This window comes from Conger conger, chromosome 15 (assembly GCF_963514075.1).
Source record: "Conger conger chromosome 15, fConCon1.1, whole genome shotgun sequence".
Classification (NCBI taxonomy): domain Eukaryota; kingdom Metazoa; phylum Chordata; class Actinopteri; order Anguilliformes; family Congridae; genus Conger; species Conger conger.
In genome coordinates, this window is record NC_083774.1 from 27,495,933 (window position 1) to 27,518,274 (window position 22,342).

At 44.8% G+C, this 22,342-nt stretch overlaps 2 protein-coding genes across 2 annotated transcripts in view; one reads left to right on the forward strand and one right to left on the reverse strand.

Moving 5' to 3' along the window:
- Positions 1-10,561, forward strand: part of znrf1 (zinc and ring finger 1) — a 25,596-nt gene extending 15,035 nt beyond the window's left edge. Inside the window, exons 2-5 of the mRNA XM_061222015.1 lie at positions 263-358; positions 5,491-5,596; positions 7,378-7,459; positions 7,898-10,561. Coding sequence (XP_061077999.1) covers positions 263-358; positions 5,491-5,596; positions 7,378-7,435 — 260 coding nt within the window. The 3' untranslated portion in view covers positions 7,436-7,459; positions 7,898-10,561. The remainder of the gene's footprint in view (positions 1-262; positions 359-5,490; positions 5,597-7,377; positions 7,460-7,897) is intronic.
- On the reverse strand, positions 10,532-20,308 carry ldhd (lactate dehydrogenase D). The gene is made up of 11 exons (XM_061222014.1): positions 19,938-20,308; positions 18,692-18,804; positions 18,410-18,551; positions 18,002-18,143; positions 16,212-16,371; positions 15,606-15,805; positions 14,625-14,753; positions 14,054-14,181; positions 12,915-13,005; positions 12,570-12,681; positions 10,532-10,965 (listed from the first exon to the last, which is right to left on the reverse strand). Exons 1-11 carry the CDS (start codon positions 20,049-20,051, stop codon positions 10,800-10,802), a joined length of 1,497 nt encoding a protein of 498 aa, XP_061077998.1. The 5' UTR covers positions 20,052-20,308; the 3' UTR covers positions 10,532-10,799.
- Between the last annotated feature and the right edge of the window lie 2,034 nt (positions 20,309-22,342).

Genomic DNA, 22,342 nt, shown 5'->3' on the forward strand with positions numbered 1-22,342 from the left:
TGCACCCGCTCAACCTCTCTGATTTCACTGGGGATGGGTAAGAGGGTGCGCATTGGAAGGCTCAATGTTTTGTTTGTGTTTTCAGCAATGTCCATGCATGTATCTCTGCCTGACTGTTTTAATGAGCTGCACTAAGACAAATCCCTCTCAACTCTGTTGATGTGGCAATAAAGTATTGTATTGCACTGCACAATGCTCTGTACTATGTTTAACGGCCATTTTGGAAATGCCCTCTCTGACGATCTCTCCATCTCCACCACAGGCTTCAGGTGTCCGATCTGCTCCAAGTCGGTGGCGTCCAATGAGATGGAGGTTCACTTCATCATGTGTCTGAGCAAGCCCCGCCTCTCCTACAATGGTGAGACACTTCCTCCCTCCCCCACCTCCTCCTGCGCCTCCTCTCCTCTCCTCTTTCGGTTGCTGTCATGTCGTTTCATTCAAAATATTTCCCATGCAAATAATTTCACTTTGTGAGACCCTGCATCCTCAAGTGAGGACATTCACTTTTGACCTCCCTGAGGTCTCTACGGTATTCCTCTTAATATAAGGGACACTCAATTAAAATTAAATCAAACATAGTATATTATCATGTCATGTTTATTATTTATGATCTGCAACATGTTTTTGTTACCAAAGACACTTGTATTATGTCATTTTTTCTTTTAAAAGTAACCTCCTGAGACTTTCTATTGATTTTACATCAATTTAAAAAAAATGTATCACAGTGATGGCTGTGCAGTCCATGATGCTTGAATGATAGCTGAACGCTCTATGATATTTACATTACATTACAGTTATTTAGCTGACGCTTTTATCCAAAGTGACTTACAGTTGATTTGACTAAGTAGGGGCCAATCCTCCCTGGAGCAATGTGAGGTTAAGGGCCTTGCTCAAGGGACCAACAGCTGCATGGGTCTTATTATGGTTACACCAGTCAAGCAATTTAACCACTAGGCCAGTGGTCACCAACCCGGTTCCTGGAGATCTACAGTTCTGTATGTTTTCATTGCAACCCAAATTTTGCACACCTGATTCTACTCATCAGCAGCTCAGTGAAAACCCAACAGGAACAGGGGTTGGTGACCCCTGCAGTAGGCTATAGGCTGCCCCATAACAGCCATTAATTCTATGATGGTCTGAATGATAGCCGGTAGTTTTGTGGCGATTGATTGACAGCTGTCTGTTCTGCAGTGTTATGGTTTGTTCTGAAGCTGATGTTACGGATATGGATTTGGGGTCTTGTGCATGTGACCCGTCAATAAGCGTTGTGTTTTCATTTGACTCAAACACACTCCCACACACTCCCACACACTTCCACACACTCCCACACACTCCCACACACTTCCACACACTTCTTTCTCTGTCTCTTTCTACCTGCAGCCCTCCCTCTACCTGCCCCTCCTTGCTCTTTCTGTCTCTTTTTGATTTGTGACACACAGCTGCGAATAGAAACAGGCAAGCTAATCTCATTGTCCCAGAATGCACTCTGGCTGTAAGGTATCAGAATATTCCTTAACCACAACCTCCCTTCCAGCTCCCCTAACCAAATAAACCCCAACAACGCACACACACACACACACACACACACACACACACACTCGCTCACTCACACCCTCACACTCACACTCACACTCACATACACACACACACACACACACACTCACCCTCACACTCACACTCACACACATACACTCACCCTCACACTCACACTCACACACACACACACACACACACACACACTCACCCTCACACACACACAGTGCCTCAGACCAACTAAGAAATGGAGAGAGAGAGGGAAGGGAGGAAAGAGAACCTCTTCTTGCACTCGTTTTAGCTCACTTTCAATGGAGGGACAGAAGGCTACACAGACTGAGGTGGTTTTGCTCCAACTCTCTCTCTCCTCCCTTCTCTGTCCCTCACTGTAAGCTATATTTAACTGCAAGTATTAAAATATCATCAGGCAAAGTCATGGCTTAAAGACATGAAGGTCTAACATGCACACACACTCATATACACTCAGTGAGCACTTTATTAGATATTTATTAGACTTATTTTTTTAGACTTATTGGTCTTCCGCTGCTGTAGCCTATACGCTTAAGAGGTTTGACATGTTGTGTGTTCAGAGATGCTCTTTAGCATACCACTGTTGTAATGTGTGGTTATTTGCGTTACTGTCACCTTCCTGTCAGCTTTGACCAGTCTGGTCCTTCTCCACTGACCTTTCTCATTAACAAGGTGTTTTTGCCCGCAGAACTGCTTTTTTGCACCATTCTCTGCAAACTCTAGAGACTGTTGTGTATGGAAATCCCAGGAGATCAGCAGTTTGTCACAGCAGCAGCAGCAGCAGCCACCCTGTCTGTCACCAACAATCATTCCACGCTCAAAGTCACTTTGGTCACATTTTTTCCCCATTCGGAAGGTTGATTAAACATTACCTGATGCTCCTGACCCGTATCTACATGATTGTATGCATTGCACTACTCCCACACAATTGGCTGATTAGATAATCACATGAATAAGTAGATGTAATAAAGTAAAAATGTTCCTAATAAAGTGCTCGTGAGTGTATATTCTACAGAGAACAATAGAGATATTGGCTCTTTCAAAAAGGGGGGTGGCACTCAAAATGTCACTTGTGACTGAACATTTTTGAGAGTATATCATATTATAGCATTAAAGCAGGGAAAAACCCGAAATCATGTATTCTGAAACAATTTTCTGTGCAGTTTCAGTTCAAGAACTCCAACTCTCATAGTACTGCTGAGAACAAAAGTTATGTTCATTCAAAAATGCTAAATTGTGCCCCTAGATATGAAGTAGACAATTTATTCAAAATTTATACAATGCCAAAGTTGGGTCCGGCCATAAAATAACCAATAACTTAGTTATTATAGGTAAGGTGGAAAGTTTCCGATCCAAATTAAACTTTCCGTACTTCAAAAGGTATAAGAGGCCTACTGTCTAAAACATAAGCTGTTACTGCTATGTCCTGGCATGTTACATTTCAAAGTACCTTCATTCACAATAATATATACTTTCTTGGCTTTCTACATAAGTGCCACTTGGTGTATGGCATCCAAACTTGAAATACTAGCAAATATCTTTGATACGAACAGCCACAACCAAAATGAAGTCAAATGGATAATTTATTAAAAAATTATGCAAATGGATCACTGAACACAAATGGATCACTGTGTTGGCCCAACTCCCTACTAAGACACCTTATATTTATATTGGTTTATCCTTTAATTTGTCACCTGTCTGTATTTAGACACTCTCACACACATGCCAACCCCACATACTGTACGTTCGTACATGCACACACACTTTGATGCAGACATATGCATGTGCACACGCATATAAACACATGCTGCACGCGCACACACACACAGACACATACACACACACAAAACCCAGTACATATTCCCTATCTTTTCTGTTGAAAGGACATTTTGGGACTGTATAATTATAGAGACTGTAAGAGGATAAAATGGTGGTTTGGGGTATTTCAGAGAGGTGCAGATGGCATTTGGGGGCAAGTATAAGTAATGAGGACCAGCTGTCAAGAGTGGCACATTTGGGTGTTTGGAGGGGTTCATCTATCCTCCACCACTCCTCCCTCTATTTATCCTCTCTCTTCCCCATCCTCCAACCCCCTCACCATCTCGCCACCTCTTTCTCTCCCCCCGCTCTCTCTGCTCCCTTCTCTCTGTACGGAGATAAATATGTATAAACAGCACAATCATTTATCATCATTATTATTCTGGCTTTTGTTGCTGTTGTTGTTACCACGGTTGTTCTCCGGTTTCCAGCTCGAAGATGTTGTTGATACGATTCCCTGCAAAGATCTCATTACAAATAGAGATGCCGCACAATGCGAGAGTGTAAGTTCTGACACAAGAGCACAAACCATATCAGAGAGGAACTCAGCAGATTCTCTTGTCGCAACAACTCATCTGAAATTCTACCCTTCTCAATTCTGTCTCCTCAAAGAGAAAACACTTTTTAGAGTCTGTGCACATAACCACTTTCTCGCTCTCACACACACACACACACGCATGCATGCACACAGCTTTTCCACAGGAAATGGCTCGATGGTCAAAGAGGAAGTGGCCTCTCACCCTGAAACTGCAGTTCCTGCCACAAATAACCGAATCTGACGGCACTTTCCGTGCAGAACTTTATTCACTGCAGAAAGCATGTGTGAGATTGGCTATGTGCACGCATATACCTGTGCATGTGCGTGTGTTTGTGTGACAGCACACAAACAGTGTGAGAATGTGTGTGTAATGAGTCATAAAAAGAGGAGAAGAGAAAGCTTGATTGTGCAGTGTTAAGAGGTTCTGCTTTCACAGTAAAAGAATATGTTGTTTGAATAAAAGGAAAGCAAGACTTAGACTTGCTTGGATTCTTTCATCAAAACCCAGTTAAACTGCCATCAGATTCACAGTCTCAACGGTGACTGCACTTACAGCACAGGATCATCTCTACATTGACAGTAGCTATAGTAGAGGTATCCCTATGGCGACTGCACCTACAGAGCCGTCTCTATGGTGACCGCACTTACACAGCTGTCTCTATGGAGACTGCACTCACACAGTTGTTGCTATGTCGACTGCACATCTCAGCTCCAGCTCCCATTTCCTCTCCCTCTGTGAGCATCAAACCTGCCTGTACAGGTTTGAGTCACCTGGCACACTGGTAATCTTTGTAAGTGCTGCACGTGCTCCGTAGAATGCAGGGATATGCTGGATACGGCTTATGAGGTCACACTGAGGTAATGTTACTGAGGAAATGTGCAGAAATGCTCATTGCTGCCCCCTGCTGCCACTGACCAAGTAAATGGTAAATGATAAATGGTTGGCATTTATATAGCGCCTTTATCCAAAGCGCTAGTACAATTGATGCTTCTCATTCACCCATTCATACACACACTCACACACCAACGGCGATTGGCTGCCATGCAAGGCACCGACCAGCTTGTCAGGAGCATTTAGGGGTTAGGTATCTTGCCATGTCGCCCCTACTCTTTACTAGGCCATATTTATTTGATTTCAGGCTGGATTAATTATCTGGTGTAATTTAACCCTTTCAGGTGAGAGATTGCAAATATGTGATTAGAATTGTTCTTAACTGAACAATCTCATGCTGATGTCACAATCACTATGGGTAACTGAAAGCAGTGGAGTTCTAGAACACCGATTTAGAATTTTGAAAAGAACATTCCAAAAAAACCTACTCCTCACAGGGAGAAAGATATCCATGTATACAGCAGACTAGCTGCTTCAAGGTTATGGTCGCAGTGTCTCATCTAGGATTTGAACTAGCAATTCTGATTATAGGTTATGGTGCGATGGTGCCTCATCTTGTTTTACAATATACGTGTACATTGCTGTAGTCAGACCATGAGCTGTGCTGTGTTGTGTTGTGTTGGGTGAACATGTTGTTCTCTCTCTCCTGTGTGTGTGTGTGTGTGTGTGTCATGCTCAGACGACGTACTGGCAAGGGACGCGGGGGAGTGTGTGATCTGTCTGGAGGACCTGCAGCAGGGAGACACCATCGCCAGACTGCCCTGCCTCTGCATCTACCACAAAAGGCAAGTCAAAAACACGGTCAAGTACATAATCGTTTTGGATTCAAGTATTTTTCTAAATTTTACTGAGCTTGTCTGGGGTATTAGAACCAATGAAACACTCAGTGAAAGCCCCACCTTTTGGTCCTCTTCGTTAATTGAGCGCAGAAAAGTATTTGAATTCAAAACAATGATGTATTTCACCCAGGTGTGCTGTCCAAATCTCCAATTTGTCGAAAAACATCTTCACGAGGGAAAAGACACCACGGCAGCAAGCTTTTCAGGAAAATCAGACTTTATTTAGCACAAGTGCATAAAGCCGGACCAAAAACATGGACCCCGACTGTCATTTTTACACCCATTTTATACACAGTTACTCCTCCCAAAGCTCCTCTCACAACGTCATTGTGGCGAATCGCCAAAGGTCCTTATGCTCTGCCAGCTCTGTACAAAGTTCAGGGTGCTCTGCCAACTCTGTACAAAGTTCAGGACGCCCCCCGTCCTCACTTCACCCCACACCTGCTCTTGGCAGAGTGGAAAACTACCAGACCTCATAAAGTTCTGGATGCCCCCCCTCTAACACACACGTCATCCATACATGTCACTCTGTATTTTTCCACATATGGGTAACTTTTCTATCACGATCCTATGAGCAGTAATCATTGAAAATATACAGACATACTAAACATTTGATTAATATTCTCTTCTAAGTGAGTAAATGTACATTGCATTCTCATTTCAACAGTTTTCACTGTGGTTTCTTGCGTTTTCATAAGCTCAGCTATAATTAATGTTCTAGGTTCATTTGATTTGATAACAAGCAGCGTACATGTGATATATTGATTATAAGTCACTTGCATATAGATACACTTCTGGCATAAATCATCGAGAGTCCCGGAGAAACCAGCTGTACAGGCATATCTGCCCACTGTCCTTGACAGTCTACACAGTTCGAGACACCCCCCCCTGCCAGCTGGCTGCTTTATTAAACTCCAGTTACATATGGGTCACTGTGTAATTCTAGCACAATTTAGCAGTTAATCAGTTTGAAACTATACAGGGTACATATCATACTTTAATACAGATATATTGATACACTTTTAGCATACATCGTCGACAGTTTTGGAGGAACCAGCCTGCTCATCAAGGTTGAGTCTGATTTTGACTTGTGATTGTTTATCATGCTTTTAGGAGATCTTTTGTTCTGTGAATTTTCCCCTACATAATCAGACTATGTTCCATAGCATAATGTGAGATGTCCTTTAAATGTTTTCATTGTGTACATTAGTATAATACAGCCCCACAAGCCTTGGCATGCAGAGGGGTGGGATTACGGTGTGAAGGGGTGGGGTTAGGATGATGAGGGGTGGGGTTAGGGTATTGAGGGGTGGGGTTAGGATGATGAGTGGTGGGGCTAGGGTATTGAGGGGTGGGGTTAGAGGGAGAAGAGGTGGGGTTAGGATGTTGAAGGGTGGGGTTAGGGTGTTGAGGGGTGGGGTTAGGATGATGAGTGGTGGGGTGGGGCTAGGGTATTGAGGGGTGGGGTTAGAGGGAGAAGAGGTGGGGTTAGGGTGTTGAAGGGTTGGGTTAGGGTGTTGAGGGGTGGGGTTAGGATGATGAGTGGTGGGGTGGGGCTAGGGTATTGAGGGGTGGGGTTAGAGGGAGAAGAGGTGGGGTTAGGGTGTTGAAGGGTGGGGTTAGGGTGTTGAGGGGTGGGGTTAGGGGGAGAAGAGGTGGGGTTAGGGTGTTGAGGGGTGGAGTGAGGATGGTAGATACTTGATGCTGGTGTTCCTGTCTCCCTGTAGCTGTATAGACTCCTGGTTTGAGATCAATCGGTCCTGCCCTGAGCACCCCTCTGACTGACAGCCAGATCTACTGCTATAACAGGTGTGTGTACACACACACACACACACACACAAACACATGCGCACGCATACACATTTGCACATACACTAACACACACACACACACACACTTTCACACAATCACTCATGCACACGCACACGTGCACATACACTAACACACACACACACACACACACTTCCACACAATCACACACGCACACACATGCACATACACTAACACACACACACACATGCACACACGCACACACACACGCACATACACTAACACACACACACGCTCACACACACACACACACATACACTAACGCGCACATGCAAACGCACACACACACGCACACACACACACACACATTTTCCGTTTCAACTCCTTTTGCTGCCTCTCCCTCCCTCTTTCCTTCCCTCCCTCCCTGACTCTCACATTCATTCTCTCACTCCCTCTCTCTATATTTCCGTCTCTCAGGGCACTTTATGGACCTAACTTGGATATCTGGACACTGAAATAACCAAAAAACAAAAAAAATATTACTATTCAATTTAAAAAACAATCAACCAACTAACCAATCAACAGAAAACATAGCAGACTGACTGAAACCAAATGAAAAGAAAAAAAAACATCCAACCAACCGACACCTCGGAACAAGATCCAGAGCCCCGTCCCTTTTACCCTGGCCCCTCCTCAGCCCTCTCTGCCCCGCCCCCGGACCCGCCCACACAAACTCTGCTGCTGTGACCCACCCCAGCTCTGTGCCTCTCAGGCCCTGAACACAAAGCCTTCTGGAAGGTGAAGAGGAGCAGGAGGAAGGAAACTCTAGGGGGGGAGGAGCAAAAAGATGATGTCACACTTCCTGTGTGGAGGCGGGCCTTCCTGTACGTGTCAGCACGTTTCATGCTTGTGCGTTTTGTTTTTATTTTCTAACGAGATACCCGAGTGTGTCGAGCAACATGGAGAGAGACAGAGTTGTGCTCTGTGTGTGCATCTGTGTGTCAGACAAAGACTGTGTGTGGCTTTGTGTGTGCAGTATGTGTGTGCGAGACCGAGAGATTGTGTGTGAAAGACAGAGAGAGAGAGAGAGCGAGAGAGATTTTGTGTCTGTGTGAGAACTGGTGGTGGTAATAAAATGACAATGGGCTCTATTCTTGGTCACACTTTATTTGGGGAGAGAGGGAGTGGTATGTCAAACTAATTTAAAGCAGGGGTGTCAAACTCCAGTTCTGGAGGGCCGCTGGTGGCTTTTGTGCTTTCTGTTTAATCAGCAGCCAGTCAAAGCCTTTGAGGATGAAGTGTGTGGACTCTTTAGCCAATGAACAGAATTGGCGGTGCCGAAATGCACCAAAAACCAGCAGACACTGTGGCCGTCCAGAACTGGCGTTTGAAAGACTGAAAACAAGCCTGGCAGCAGAGGTCAAAGGTCAGTTTGGGATACTGTTGGTCTCATAAATGTTTACAGATGAGATGTGTTCATTTTCCCCTGCAGTATGCATGTGTGTGTGCGTGTGTGTGTGTGTGTGTGTGTGTATTGGGTCTTTCCTTCATGCTGATGTTTACAGGTCATTGAAATTAAAAACAAAAATTGGACAAGAATTTTTTTTTTTTTTTTTTTTCTCTCCTCTCTTTCCTTTTTCAAATAGCCTTTTACCCAGGAGGTTCAGGCCTTGCAGTAATTGTTGATATCGCGAGTGTAAATGTTGCTTTCGGTTTTATATTTTCTGTGTCCTGCTGAAGTCACGTCATTTTTCGAATAATCGCTGGACCGGGATGAGCAGCCTTGACATTAATGTAACTGAGCATATGAGTACAATTTCGGCATATTCATTAAACAGCCATCAACACCGCCAAACGCAGAGGAGTATTGTAATGGTAAGAGGAGCTCGGGCTTGCTTTGACTGCAGGTTCACCTAAATGTCAACGCAACAAATTCAGCAAAAATGCTCTGCAGGTGCGTTTGGGAATTGGGCCTAACTAATCCCTCAAAACAGGCATTAAGTGTAGGCAACAGTTTGTACTTTATGTACGGAATGCAAATGTTACACTGAGCCGCATATGTTAAAAGTAACCCCTTCACTTAATGTCGAATTTGTGGAATCAAAATGATCAGCGTTTCAAATGGGTCAGATCAATTACAAATTCAGCGCGACCATATGAGTTTGGGTCGGTGAAGATAATCCATAATCCGAATTGAGCATATCAAACAGTGTACCAAGTGTATAATTAACAGCTAAACTGGACGAAAATGTTGCCCTCAATGTCACCTTAAGCACCGCTACCAAGAAGACAGTCACGAATGAGGATACACAGGTGGAACAGTAAACCGTTATTAAGCGACGCGTTCCCGATCTTAAGAATTTAAATTTTTATCCCCGCTGTTTCGGGCGCTCCTGTTGCGTTTAAGTGATTTTACTGTGAAGGCCGTGTAACCCACAAGAGGTTTTGAAAATAACTGGTTGCAGAACCGTCCCGTGGTGTGCGGGAATCCCTGTAAAAAGGTTGTGTTGACTGAACGCGCTCTGGATAAAATAGTGGAAAAAAATAGAGATTACTTGTCATGTTGTCAATTTAAAATACTGTAAAATTCATAAAACAAGTAAATTACGATTTGTTTATTTTTTCATGACGTGCGTTTTTAAGAACCTGTTTGTAAATTGAGATCCTATTATGTTTTTGTTCCCCCCCCCCCCTTTCAACGATTAAAAGTAGCCTATAGGCTATTTATGTAACAATAACCAATTTAATTAATCGAAACTGCCAGCTCAGCAACTACCAACTCAATCGATTTGTGTGATAAGTCATCACAACATACATATCACATAACTTGTTGGGTCAATCAATTTCTCAGAATCTTCTCTTCTATGTTAGCCCCGCCCCCTGTGACCATCTTATTGGTGCAGAGAACACACCGGTACGGTTCTGTTGATTTGCTTTTGTTATTTTACTGGATTTTTCTGATGTGAATGAATGCCGTTTTTTTTCAGAGATAATTGATGCTGGTGGGATGACCTGCCTCCTATTATGAATCCTAATAATACAAAAGAAAAATCTAAATGTGTGTATACGTTTTTAAGATGTCCGGCAACGGAAATGTAAAAAAAGGCTGTGTTGGGAATTAAAAGGGATTTATTGACAGTGCATTGTTGCTTGGTTTAAGGAAGTTAACAATTTATTTCCCAAAGCATAATTTAAAAGAATGTCAAATCACAAACATAACACAAAAAAAATGCAATTGAAAGTTATCAGGTCACCTCCAACACAATCTTGCCGAGAATATCCTGACCCCTTGTGGTATTGTTGGGAACAGCACACTCAGTTCCTCTGTGTTGGTAATGACAGTCTCACCACTCCAGCGCCCTCTGCTGGCCGTTCAGTGCTACAGCACCTTCCCAGGGTTCATCAAGTTTTTGGGGTCCAGAGTGGCTTTCAGACCTTGCATAACCTCCATGGCCAGGGGTCCCATCTCTTCCCTGAGCAGCTCACGTTTCCCCAAACCTACCCCATGTTCCCCTGTACACGTCCCATCCAGTGCCAAGGCTCTCCTGGGAGGGGAGAGAGATTAAACATTTATTAATGAATTTGAAAATACCATTCGACTTTCATATAATGTGACATTTTAACCGTTTTAAATTTGTAATGCATTCTCAGTTGTCTGAGGAGAAGGAAGTACAGTAGCTCAAAACCATCAACATCCAGATCGTTAAATCTGCTGGCAAAGCGTTGGTTGCCATCATAAAATGGAGGAACACCAACCCTTAAAGGGCAGTTTACATGGACCTTTAGATGAGGAAATGTACAAAAGACTCAACTCAATGGGAGTGCCTAAAAAAAATAAAATGAACTTTCTAACTCAACTGTTGTTTGCATTGCACAAAATGGCCGCCCAGGTAACGGAGGGCAAGGGGCTTAGAAGCAGCTGCCTCTGGAGTCCACAGAATTTTGATATTAATGTTCATATTTAATGAATGGGTTTAAAGTCTCCAAATTAATCTACTAATTAATTCAACGAATGGACAAAATGAATGAACTATTTTTAAAATGGGTTGACAGCTAGTTATTTCACTTACAATAGTTTCTTTTTCATTTTTTTCCTGGAATATTCAGAGATACATTTGTAGCTCATCGCAATGGAGACGGTGAGAAGATTAAGTTTTAGATTTTAGGATTCAGCCTTCATATACTTTCCCCACTCAGCTCAGTTCATACAGAAGAAGGGAGAAGAGGGAGGGAGAGAGAGGAGAGAGTAGAAAGCAATGATCGTACAAGGCTGCCAAAACCTGTTCCTGGAGATCTATCATCTAGGTTCTCATGTCAACCATAATTCTGGCGCACCTGATTCAACTATATTACATGTCATTTGGCTGACGCTTTTATCCAAAGCAACTTGCAGTTGATTTGACAATCCTCCCCTGGAGCAATGCCTCATATGTTCACGGCCTCGCTCAAGGGCCCAACGGCTGTGCGGATCTTATTGTGGCCCACATAATCAGCTGAGTGAGATCTCAGGCTGTTGAATGAGGTGTGTTTTGTTAGGGTTGGAGTGAAAACATACAGGATGCTACAGCTCTGCGATATAGCCATCGTGGTACATCAAATAGTTTTTGTAGAGCATTAAGAACCATCTGGTAGGTGGCGGCAGGTCTCGTTCCTTCTTTTTGAGTTTAAATCGTACTTGATGTGGAAACACATCTCCAAACATTCGCTCTTTATCCTTGTAGTTATGTTTTTACCTACTACATGGAAACAGCATGGCCGTGTTGCTACCATATCAACATTGAAAAGATACACGTTCTTGTGTGGAAGCATTTCACTTTGGCTCAGAAATCGAGGTGTGCTACCGCATCAGGTATGATTAAATAAAAAATAAAAAAAGACTTAAAAGAAATCAAACACCGCATGCTGGAGATAGTGGTTACTGTGTTTATAAAAATTTAAAAAATGATACCGCATTGGCTAGATTGCCCAGCCCTACAGGACGATAGATCTCCAGGACCAGGGTTGGGCAGCCCGGGTCTAGTTGTTGAATGAGATGTGCTTTGTTAGGGTTTGGACTGAAAGCCTACAGGAACAGGGTTGGGGAGCCCTGAAAAGGAGAAGGGGAAGGAAAGCTGAGGGCAGAAAGACAGAAAGAGAGAGGGGGATGCACCTGGCCAGTCTCTCGGTGAAGCGGTGGACTCTCTGCAGCTCGTCCGGGTCGTCCGGGTCGATGACCATCAGGCAGTGGAAGTTCCCGTCCCCCACGTGGCCTGCAATCGGACCTGCAGGCAGGAAGTGGGCAAGAAACAGACAGGAAGTACACCTCACACCAAGTGCATGCAGTCAACCAACCATCCTTTATTTATACAGCACATATAAAACACACCTTCATGCAACACAGAGTGCTTCCTAATACATTAAAAGGGTGCAGATGGATTTAAAATATTAAAAGAAATACAACAGTGTTGGGGCTACCTGAGCGATGTTGGGCCCATTTGAACAGTGTTGGGGTTACCTGTGAGGTGGTTCTTGATCAGGTCCTCCTTGGTTTCCACGACGATCTGGGGGAGATTTGAGATGGGGACGCACACATCCGTGGCGTACGCCTGTGGGGTCACCATGGCAACAGCACATCACTGACATGCATCACATTTAGGAGAGATGTGCATATTGGTTTCATTTACTACAAATATGATTATTGATCAGGAATAAGATTTATGGTATACAACTAAGAGAAGAGATCATTGGTTATTGATCGTTGTGGTAACTGCCTGAGAATTAGAGCCTTCTCACACTGCACTGCAGTTAGCCATGGTTTATCGCCAGCCCCAGGCTAAAGACAACCCAGAGCTAGCATATCCTGTGTTCACACATGCATTCATTAACTCTGGGCTAAGCCTTCACACTTGCCATTTTGGCACTGTGATTGGGGATATTTCTGGAGCTTAACCCAAAAACATCAGAGCCAACAGAGCAGGGTCAGCTAGCTCAGGGCTAAGGTTGGTGCTAGCCCACTTCAGAAAGTGCATCTGTGAATACACGCATAGCCCCGGGCTAAAACCGCTCATAGCCCCGGGCTAAAACCGCACATAGCCCCGGGCTAAAACCGCTCATAGCCCCGGGCTAAAACCGCGCATAGCCCCGGGCTAACACCGCTCATAGCCCCGGGCTAACACCGCTCATAGCCCCGGGCTAACACCGCTCATAGCCCCGGGCTAAAACCGCGCATAGCCCCGGGCTAAAACCGCTCATAGCCCCGGGCTAAAACCGCGCATAGCCCCGGGCTAACACCGCTCATAGCCCCGGGCTAACACCGCGCATAGCCCCGGGCTAAAACCGCTCATAGCCCCGGGCTAAAACCGCTCATAGCCCCGGGCTAACACCGCTCATAGCCCCGGGCTAACACCGCTCATAGCCCCGGGCTAACACCGCTCATAGCCCCGGGCTAACACCGCTCATAGCCCCGGGCTAACACCGCTCATAGCCCCGGGCTAAAACCGCGCATAGCCCCGGGCTAACGAGGCTCCACAGTGTGAATAGCCAGATGGCTAGGTGATTGGGTAATGGGTAATGGGTAATGGGTAATGGGAAATGGGAAATGGGAAATGGGAAATGGGAAATGAGGTGTGTGGTGTTTTGGCGTTGCGGCCGCACCTTGCAGCCCGGTCGGAGTGCCACGGCGGCATAGAGTGCATCGTGCCGAGCCTTCCACAGCCGCGCCCGCGTCTCTGCGTCCCGCGCCCAGCTGAAGTCCGACCCGCCATTCTCCCGCGTCATCTCCTCTGCACACAGCCATCGAGAACCGTGAGAGACACACACATCCATACCCACACTTACACACACACCCATAGATACAGTATACACACACACACACACACACACACACACACACACACACTCATCTATACAGTATACAGACACACGCATACATTTATGCCCATAATTATACACATATGGATACTCCTACACAGATCACACACACTCACTCAATAACTCCCTTAAATTACATACTCACTATATACATAGACAGATACATGCACACATACAGTATACATACACACAATTATGCACATATGGACACTCAAACATAGATTACACACACTCAATAACATATTCACACTATATACTTACACATTCTCCCTCTCCCTCTCCCTCTCTCTCCACCTGCCATGGACACCTCTCTCTCTCCCTCTCATTCCATCTCTCGCTCTCATTCTCTCCTCACCTGCGATGGACACCTGTTCCTCCAGGCTCCGGTCACTGCCATGGAACTCCAGGAAGAGTGTGGGGGCGACAGGGTAGGACAGCGCGCTGTAGCGGTTACAGGCGTCAATCATCACGTCGTCAAGGAACTCTGCAGCAGAGGAGTCACAGCGTTACCAGGGTGATTTCTCCTGGGCTTTAAGGCGTGAGCTTCTCATTAGAGAGCAGTCTGTGTGAGACAATGTCAATATTTCTCATTTTACTTCCATTAGACCACAATGGCCACATAAAAATAGGCCTTTGTGTTTATTATAGGTTCTGCAAGATGACATTTAATGAAATGTTAATTGTTTTGCAGATTAATAATTACACTTTAAACATTCATTCCTGAGAAGACTATAGACCAGAATTGCAAAAAGTGCAACTTATTTTGGAAATGCTCCACAGTAGACTGGAGAAGACCATTTTAGGAAGAAAATATTATACAAACAAGTATTTAGGAATGTTCAAGAAGAAATTCTGAAGTGCAAGTAATCAATTGTAATAATGAACGGACTACCATCTACAGCGACAGAGAGAGTGATGATTGCATGGTTGCAGACCTGACCACTGCTCCACACCGCTGGTCCACACTGCGGCTCTGACCACTGTCCCACACTGATGCTCAGCAATTTGAACATTATAGATCACACAGATCTTGGTTAACAACACCAGTCTTCACTTAGCAAGCTGATAACCACCTTTGTGATACCAGTTGACCTTGATTGTGGTTTTCAGGTTTTGTGAAGCCAGGCTCCGCAAAGGAGCCCCCCCCTCCCCCCGACTGACCACTGCTCCACACTGCTGCTCTGACCACTGCTCCACACTGCTGCTCTGACCACTGCTCCACACTGCTGCTCTGACCACTGCTCCACACTGCTGCTCTGACCACTGCTCCATACTGCTGCTCTGACCGCTGCTCCATACTGCTGCTCTGACCGCTGCTCCCCCTGCCGCCCCTCACCCATGCGTGCGATGGGGACGCCTGCCTGCAGGATGTGGACCGTGCTGTCCACGGCGGCCTGGACGGAGGGGAAGGAGCAGACGGCCGACACCACAGCCTCAGGGACGCCGTACAGCCTCAGGGTGGCTTTGGTCAGCAGCCCCAGCGTGCCCTCCGACCCCACAAACAGGTTGGTCAGGTTGTACCCGGCAGCCGTCTTCCTAACGGAGAGAGGGAGACCAGCATAGTCTGTATCAGGGGCGGCCAGCCCTGTTCCTGGAGGTCTACGCTCCTGTTGGCTTTCACCCCAACCCTAACAAAGCACACCTCATTCCAAGCACTTATTTTTCTCCCCTTTTTTCTTATTCTTGCCATTTTTTTTTTTTTTGCCCTAACTCGCTATGAAAATAAATTAAGGTGGGGGAAATCGAGAAAATGAGAATTGGTAAATGGAATGTCCTTGCTCCAACAAAAATGAAAAAAAGAGGAGAAAAATAAGCGCTTGGAATGAGACCTTGTTGACCTTAGTAGAATCAGGTGCACCAAATTAGGGTTAGAAGTAAACCGATGGAACGGTAGATCTCCAAGAACAGGGTTGGGCACCTTCTGTGTGTGAGCGTTAGTTACCTGGGTCGCCGGCCCCTGCCTGCAGTGTGGATGATGGTGCCGTCCGCCAGAACCACCTCCAGGTTGAGCACGTTCTCGCGCATGGTGCCGTACCGCACCGCATTCGTGCCCGATGCACTGGTGGCAGCCATTCCGCACAGTGACGCATCAGCACCTGGGTCTGTCAGACACAACACAGTTACCCAAAACAAACTTACGCAACACAGCACCTAACACAGGTGACTGTTCCCGGGTCACCTGGGCCAGTACAGTATCAGCCCCTCAGGCAGCTTGCCTGAGAGACATCCAGAGCTGGTGTTTTTATATTTTTATATTTATTTATTTATTTTATTTTTTTTTGACAAGGGATCTTCATTGCATGCATTCCGGACAAAACAGCTTGTCATTGCATGTGCATGCAAAAATTGGTTGTTACTGTGTTTAATGTGTATTTGTGCAAAATGACTTGTTATTGCATAGGTTAATGGTGGCGCAGGTCTGTGATGCTGTACTGGCGGCAATACCGACACCACCACCACCTTCTTTTCCCTGCCAAGATTATGTTCTTCCAGCATACTGGAGGCAACTCAATGCTCATTTGCACCCTTCTTCTGAGGACACTAGCTGTATCCTGCATAATGAAGGGTGTGGGGATGACGGTTTTCCTGGTAATTATTCTGCAATGTGTATTGTTTGAAAGAAACAGATAGTGAGTCAGATTTCAACACCTCTGGTGACAAAACTTACCTTCTCTTTGTCTCTTCTGTGACATTAGAAAATTAGACTGTCATTAGACTCACTAGAAAGTGTTCTACCGGTTTTACCTTTTACCCCAAATCGGTATGAGAAACTGAGGCTCTGGTGTCCCGATGCAGCACTACAGGACCGCAAACACGGCCACTCCTCCTATATGAAGTTACTCCCCCTGCTGGAAGCCACTCCCCCCACCTGAAGCCATGCCACCCCCCCTACAGAGGTCCAGTGCCCTGTTTTCCACGCCACAGACCGTACGCTTCACCACTGTTAACCGTGAACTGTTAACTGTTAACGGTTAACACAGTGGTAACCGGGACCACTCTGAACCCAGACTCTGAGCTGTGACTAATGTAAGGGATCAGCAGTGTTGTATAACAGTTAGAGTACTGGGCTTGTAACCCGTAGTTTACAGGTTGGATTCCAAAGTAGGACACCGCCATTTTACCCTTGAGCAAGGAACTAAATATCCAGCTGTATAAATGGATACTTTGTCAAATGTTGTGTAAGAGCATGTTCTAAAAAAAATAAAATAGCAATTTACACCCAGGGTGGTTTGGGCAGGAGCAGGTCGCATGATGGCATGGCTACTCAGGTAGCAGTTGAAATTGTACTTCCCTCTAGGGTCTTTCAGCGCACTTATCCCTGGTTATGGGTATGCACTTTGTTGTACGTCGCTCTGGATAAGAGCGTCTGCCAAATGCCATTAATATAATGTACTCCACTCAGACACCACCTATTTCAGTGAGCTCTGATTGTTGTGTATAGGAGATGATAACCTTGTCACAAGGTTACAGGCATAAATGCCAATGGTGTCAAATGTCAATGCCACACAGGGTTTTGACTGAGACCAGGATCCTCACTGAAGAGAAAGGAGGGGGGGTGTTTCACAAAGGGGGGTGTTTTCACATTACAGATTTACCTCGATAACGGTGTCGAGTAAAACCCTGAATAGTTCTTTTAACTTCAGTCCATGTTCCAGGTGTTGGATCCTGGTTCATATTTAATGCAGTTATCAAACGAACTCCGAAATCCTGCTTTTTGAAACTGGGACTCACCCACAGGGAACCACAGGCCCGTGTCACGCAGGTAGGTGTTGAGGGCCTTACGGGTCACACCCGGTTCTACCGACACGTCAAAGTCCTCCTGGTGAAGGTCCAGAACACGGTCCATCTTCCTCAGGCTGAAACACACACCACCCTGACAGAGGCAGACAACACAACATACACAGGAGAGCACATACACACACATATTCGCAAGCACGAATATGGACACGCAAGCACACATACACACAGGCAGACACACAAAGAAAAACCCCAACCATGGTTAAGGCCAGTTGTTTTTAGCTGCACTGTACAAGCCAAGAATGAGTGTCCCTTATAGCTACCCTAATATAAAAAGTACCTTCATCACTAGATTTCAGGAACACTAATAAGAGGCATGAGCTCCCAGAACACCTCCCTCACCTTCATGGCATTGACTCCCCCCTCCAGGCCGGTGCCGGTCCCAAAGGGGATGATGGGAAGGCGGTGGTGGTGGCAGATCTTGGCGAGGGCGCTGACCTCCTCAACGCTGCGGGGCCACACCACCACGTCTGGCAGCCGGCAGCTGGACACACCCACCATGCCCATCACCACTCCATCCATGACACCCCCCACATGATTGGCCGATTAAATAGCCTATTTGAATTAACAAGCTGGTGTAAAGGTTTACCCAACAAAGTGCTCAGTGACTGTATACTACCTCACCTGTGCACCGACTCATCCTTCCCGTGCTGCTCCCTGACCGTGGCGCCCAGCGAAACGCCGTCATCTCCAACCACCGCACAGAAGGCCGACACCACCGGCTCAAGTGAGCCGCCCTACAGGAGGAACACAAAAATCGCATTTCAATTATTCTCTGGGCCAGGACCACTGCAGAGCAGGGAGCTCTTTGAGACTGGTAGCCCAGAACTGGAAATGGAGTGGAATGGGGTTTGATTCATTGTCCACAGCTATGGAAATTTTGATTTAGCTTACCTTCACGCATTACAAGACAAAGGTAAATAAGCATTCTACACACCAGCATGTAAGCATTCACAAAATAGCAACAATGCATCCATCTGCTGTGCACTGAATGGTGAACATGGATCATTATCTGACATGATTATAGAAAAAAGTGCAAAATAAAACGATGGCCTAATGCAGTCCTATTTGTAGTATTACAATGAGGATCAAGTAAGTCTCCTGTGTAAGTTTAAAGGCACAATAGGTAATTTCGGACTTCTAACGGTCAAGAGAGGAATTGCAGCAACAAACCCGCTCAGACCACAACACTGTTCATCCTATCACTTCTCTGTGAACGCGCTGATGTTGAAACGCCATTGGCTGTGGCAATTATAATCAATTTTCAACCAATGAGCTTGAATTATTGTACAGTTATACGACGTTTTGGTACAGAGTGCCGGCCCGACAACTGCATATTTCGAAAGCCGAATTTAAGTGACTAACACGTGTTAGTGAGCCTTTTTTCAATGACAGGAAGGGATTTACAATGGTCTTGTAATAATGTTTTAACACAAACATGTTACCTATTGTACCTTTAAATATGCTAAATGGTTTGGATGAGTAATCGGTAGCCTATACACATATACAGCAAGCATTGTCAGCAAACGCATGAAGAGCGGAATTAAAGATTAGGCGATTTAACACAACCACCGTTGCATAGCTCCTACGACATGCTCCACGGAAATAACGCACACACGCTTGTCATAGGACTTGCTACAATAGTAAACATCGTAGCCTAGCCAAGCACAACATTCTGCCTTTGGTTGTGTACAGTGTGTTCATCTGCGTTACACAACACATTGAATTACAGCTACTGCGGCTCTTACTCTAGCTATGAGTCTCTAAAGCATATGTTGTAACTTAAATGAAACAACAATAACCTACTTATTCTGGACGAACACAAACATGCAAATGACATTGAACGAAACCAAGGAGAACGTTCCCTCACGCGTATGTCTACTCTTTCCGCGTAGCTTCTCTTGCCAATACGGCTCTGGAAGGCAAGGACAGTACGGGACAGCGTACACAAACACCGCGTCTGCCGGAGCAAACTCAAGGCCATTTTCTCATGTCCCCCAGGCACCAAGCCATAGATGGTAGAAAACGCAGTCCAAGATCTGAAGCAGTGAAGTTTTGGCTCAGTTTCACCAAACCATGGTTGCCAGGTCTAAATAAAAAAATCCACCACAAGGGGCATTCAAAAGCTGTCTACACAAATTAAAAATGAACTGGGCACCACGGGCAGGTAACGGAAAAGATTAGTATTTGCACGAGTGAGATCGCCTGTCCCTCCCCCTTTCCACGACCACGCACTTGATAAATAATATAATTTTATATATATATAAATGAATATACCCACAGAAAGTCATTTTCTACCATCAACTAAATCTAAAAAGTAGCCCAACAAAGTGTGAAAACTGCGAACCTGGCAGCCCTGCGCCAATTCGAGTATTTTGGTTTAGTATTCGAAGATTAAACTTCCGGGGTAAAACTCAACGCAACATCAACGGTGTCGATGGAGGCAAATTATATTCGATTTGGGAATGCGTGCTCTATTTTTCAGACCAAGGGACGTTTTGCTCTGCTGTTCCAATATAAATGCCTTCGTCATGTGAAACAGCATATAACAGAGAGACAGCGTTTGACGGACCATGTTACCGTAAATAGCATAATACGAGCATGTTCGAAGGATTTCGGATTGACAAGAATGGGTTATCTTGATTTTATGAAATGCGTAAACTAGACTAGCGCAAAAGTATTTGTCCCTTTCATCTAGTATTGCATATTTGTTACACTGACTGGTTTCAGATCTTTAGACAGAATGTCAATGTTGTTGAAATCAGTGACCACTTTATTAGGCAGACCTGTATACCCGTTCTTTCGTCCAAATATATAACCAGCCAATCATGTAACAGCATTATTATGTAAAAGCTGGTTGGTGCCTGACAAGATGGTTTGTGTATCATAGAAACTGCTGCTTTCCTGGGATTTTAATGCAGGACAGTCTCTAGTTTACAGAGGATGGTGCGGGGGGGAAAAACATCCAGTGAGTGGGAGTTATGTGGGCGAAACTGCATGGTTAATGAGAGAGGTCAGAGGAGAATGGCCACACTTGTTCAAGTATACAGGAAGGCGATACTCAAATAACCATGTGTTAAAATAGTGGTGTGCAGAAGAGCATTTCAAGAAACTTACGACATGTTGAACTTTGAAGTGGATGCAGCAGAATACCAATGAGTCTGAAAATAAGTCATAAATACCTTATAAAGTGGGCATTGAGTGTATATCACTGGAAAGGGTTACAAATACATCTCTAAGGCGATGGGTCTCCACCAAACCAAAGTGAGACCCATATAGCCAAATAAGTAATATGCAAGCTGAATATTTCTGTCAACCGGTGATTGCCTGTAATGTACACTAGGGGGCGGGTTTACGCCATGGAAGCTTCATGCTGCCTGGACCATTTTTGTGTTGTGGTTGGAATTCAGCTGAAGAAATGAATTCCAGTGGTGAATTCAAATTTTTTATTTCTTTATTTTTGTAAACAGGATTGACCAGATTGCAGGAAACATCCTGATCCAGGATCATAGAGGACTCAGTGGCTTCACTTCTCCACAGAATGAACACATTACTCTGCTCTTATTGAGATGCTATCTGGGATCAGGTCCTGACTATTTCTCAGGTCGATGGATCCACAGTCACTGACCAACGGACCTCTGCCCCTTAACATGTCTATTTTATTTCCCAAAAACTGATATTATCTGTAGGTCATGTCTTGGAACATTCCTGGTTTGCATGGCATTACCTAGCCATGGCCCTCAGTTACTATTGGAAGAATAAGTTTAAAAGTTTTCTTTAATGTGTCATTTTAATGTTGTTTAAGCTGTGTTTATTTAAGGCATTCACATTGTTTGTTTGTTTTCTCAATTTTGTGTTACAAATGCGTTCACAGCCTGTTTAATATTTCATGGTAATACTCCAAATGCATTTTAATTGAACTTGAATGTTTAAAGCACTGTAAAATAAATGCACATATAGAAAACAAATTAAAATAAGTTATCATTGTTATAATGCTGATTATTATTGGTAGTACAACTATTATTGGTAGTAGTAGTAAACACAGTAATCATAGCAGTAGTAGTAAGAGTAGTAGTTATAGTTGTACTACTAGTAGTAATAGTAGTAGTTCAAGTAGTAGTAGTCATTGTATTAGTAGTGCTAGTATTATTGCAGTCATCTACATTCCAGGCCTGTCTCATACGTCCATCCAGTCTCCAATGGGCCTGGTGCTGATCGTATGCGTATCATGTTTATCGAGATGAATGAGCCCAGCCCATAGAAAGTCACATTGCC